A 2,987-nucleotide genomic window follows, 5' to 3' on the forward strand; every position below is an offset into this window, starting at 1 on the left:
AGTTGCTGTGAAAAATGTGTGAAAATTTTTTATCCAACATAATTGATAGATGTACAAAATTATTTTTTTAATAATAAACCTCTTTCATTAAAAATAATATTAGAACTTAAATTTAAATGCCAATTGACATTATTTATGTAAATACTTAGAATGCATTAAAAAAGTATAATAATAATTTGAAAAAAAATTATTTTGTATAAATTTATTTTTAGAAAAGTTACCTCTATTGAGTTATTATTTTTATTCTTTTAAAAATAATATCTAAATAAAAAAATCTTAATGAAATTATTATAAAAAAATAGATAGAAAATTTTTTTATTTAAAACTTACGGAAGAATTTTTTTAATAATAAATTTTACTTTAATAATTTTTTTAACAATGATTTACATTAAATAAAAAGTTTTTAATGAGGTCATTATTTAAAATGGATAAAAATTTATTTTACAATAATTAAAGATTGTACAAAAAAATTTTTTTAATAATAACTATTTTCTCGTTAAAAGACAATATTAAAACTTAAATTTAAAAACTAATACAATTAATATTATCATTGTGTATTGTTATAGATTATAGATACTTTTCCATATTGTTATAGATTATAGATAATCACTACTCGGATGCATAACCCCAACAAAATCCATGAATTAGAAACTAAACCAAGGTTTTCGCTCTCCAAAGTCCAAACCTTATTTGCCATGACTACCTTATTAGCCATTACTAGATGGAAACGGCATCCATGAACTCAGGATCATTCTCCAAAGCCTCCAAGATCTCAAAAGGAAGGCACACTTCAATGTCAATGCTGCCTTCTTCCACCCCAGCAAACACGCTAATCTTCCCGTTACGCTTGTTTGCGCTGCCACTTCGAACCGCCACAGGCTTCCCCCACCCAAAGTCGTTACCGTAAACATCAAACCGTGGGGAACTGCCAGTGGCCAAGGACTTGAAGTTAGCCAAATTTCGCAGCTTAAGCAAAGTTGGGCCTCTCACCCAAGAAGCATAATGGCTCCTCAACATTTCATCAGTGTACGAAGCTATCATCTTGTTCATCTCAAACGCACACTTCGCAGTGCCACCTTCTAGAAGCTTCTCAGCAGTCATGGTCACGCCGCCGACAATAGCTGCATTCCCAAAGTAGTCATCCGGCAGCGGCGGAACCATCCTCGGCCTAGCACCTACCGGAAACCGGTAAGAGAGCTCTTGTTGCGGGTCACAACCGCTGCTGCAACGGATCACAGAGTGCCAAAGATGAGCGAAAACCGTTTGCAGCGAAGAAATTTTGTCGGTTCCGGCTTCATCGTTGACTTTTAATTTGAGCTGCAATATCTTCTCCTTTGTGAAGTGGAAGAACCTCTCTGGTGGTGGCGGTTTTTGCTTTTCCAGTTCTGAGTCTTCTGTGAAAGGGAACCGTATAGGAGGCTCAACGCCGTTTAGAAACGCGCGTTCAAGTGAAGGAAGTTTCGACGGCTTGTTGTGGCCACGTGAGATTTCGGCCCAAGAATTGATGAAATGCCAAAACGACTTGCCGTCTGCAACGGCATGGTTGAGCGTGCAGCCGATGAAGACGCCGTCAACTAACTCCGTGACTTGCACTGCGAGCAGCGGCTGCGACGTTCCTTCGTGGTTCTGAACGCCGTTAAGCGGGAAGAATGAGCGAACAACGGAGGGAACGTGCTTGGGTTGAAGGATGTCGTTGACGGTTGTGTTCTCTGCTATAGCATGGACGAAGAGTGCTCCTTGGTTGTTACAGAGGATGTGACACGTGGCGGCTTTGTATTCGTCTTGGTGGTTATGGTTGGTTATGACGAAACGGCCTGTGAGAGGTGGAAAGAAGGCGAGAGTGGTGGAGAAGGAGGATTTGAGGTGATTGATGATTTGGATTGGTGATTGGGTTTCTTGGTTGGTGTGATTGTGGAAGTAGAGAAGGCCTTTTTGAATGCATTCAACGGTGAGGAAAGTGAGATCCCATGGAGTTAGATGGATTTTCTGAGAACAGTAACCCTTTTGGTTTGGTGCTTCTTGAACTAGGCAACTTGAGATGATGCGAGTAGATCCCATGGTGTATCTAGGGGTGTGCCTTCTTTGAGTGTGCCAAGTGATGGCATATAGTTATAGAAAAATGTTATGCACATCAGAATTTATTTTTTTTTTTACTATTATTTATCTATTAATTTTATTTTAATTTTTTTTAATTTAATAATTCATCAAACATATTTTATTCTATATAAATTTTGATAATCATGTAAGTAGTTATAATTTTTGGGGAAGGGGAGGGAGCCTCACAAAGTCCATGTGCGGAATTAGAACTTAGAAGGGGGGCCTCATCGTTTATGGAATGTTGTGCCCTTTCACGTGACCAAAATACGACGAACAATGTTTGCACTTTGATTCTGTAGATCTAAAAGCAAAGAATGAAATGTTACATCTATGGATACACAAAATGCTTTCAGCTAATTAATTGTGTGCAAACTTATGTGAATGTATCCTAGTTTTAACTTCTTGATACAAACAAATCACAGCTCTGATATTCTTGTCTGATTCATTTGGACTTATTGGATGCTTGGCCACGGGAAAAATATGGTTGAGACATTCGGTGGCAGCCATTTCCTTGGAATTATACTATCTAAGTCTAAATATCTAATGATGCTGCATGTGTTTGGCCAATCATCGCACGCGCTTACATGCACAATATGAGACTTTGATCGGTTTTGTTAGTAATTAAAGGCAAAAGATAACCATGTGTTCAGCGAATTTTTTTTATTTTAAATTTATTTGTAATTAAACTTTATCCAAATAACATATAAATTAGATTTAAATATCTGAATACATCGGTAAAAATTACTTTTTCTTTTGATAATATGAAAGCGCTATACATATTTATACTGAGATCAATTTTTGCTGTTAACTCTTTAATCAAAAAAAACTTTTTTAATTCTTTGCACACTGTAATTTTTTTTCCAAAATTTAAATTCACACACGTTTATGTG

General features: G+C 36.3%; 1 protein-coding gene across 1 annotated transcript; it reads right to left on the reverse strand.

The window, feature by feature from the left end:
- Nucleotides 1-706: 706 nt before the first annotated feature.
- On the reverse strand, nt 707-2,089 carry LOC107617064 (putative acetyltransferase At3g50280). The gene has a single exon (XM_016318888.3). The coding sequence runs from the start codon at nt 2,056-2,058 to the stop codon at nt 718-720; it is 1,341 nt and encodes a 446-aa protein (XP_016174374.1). The 5' UTR covers nt 2,059-2,089; the 3' UTR covers nt 707-717.
- Between the last annotated feature and the right edge of the window lie 898 nt (nt 2,090-2,987).

This window comes from Arachis ipaensis, chromosome B1, assembly GCF_059453495.1.
Source record: "Arachis ipaensis isolate K30076 ecotype BB chromosome B1, ASM5945349v1, whole genome shotgun sequence".
NCBI lineage: Eukaryota > Viridiplantae > Streptophyta > Magnoliopsida > Fabales > Fabaceae > Arachis > Arachis ipaensis.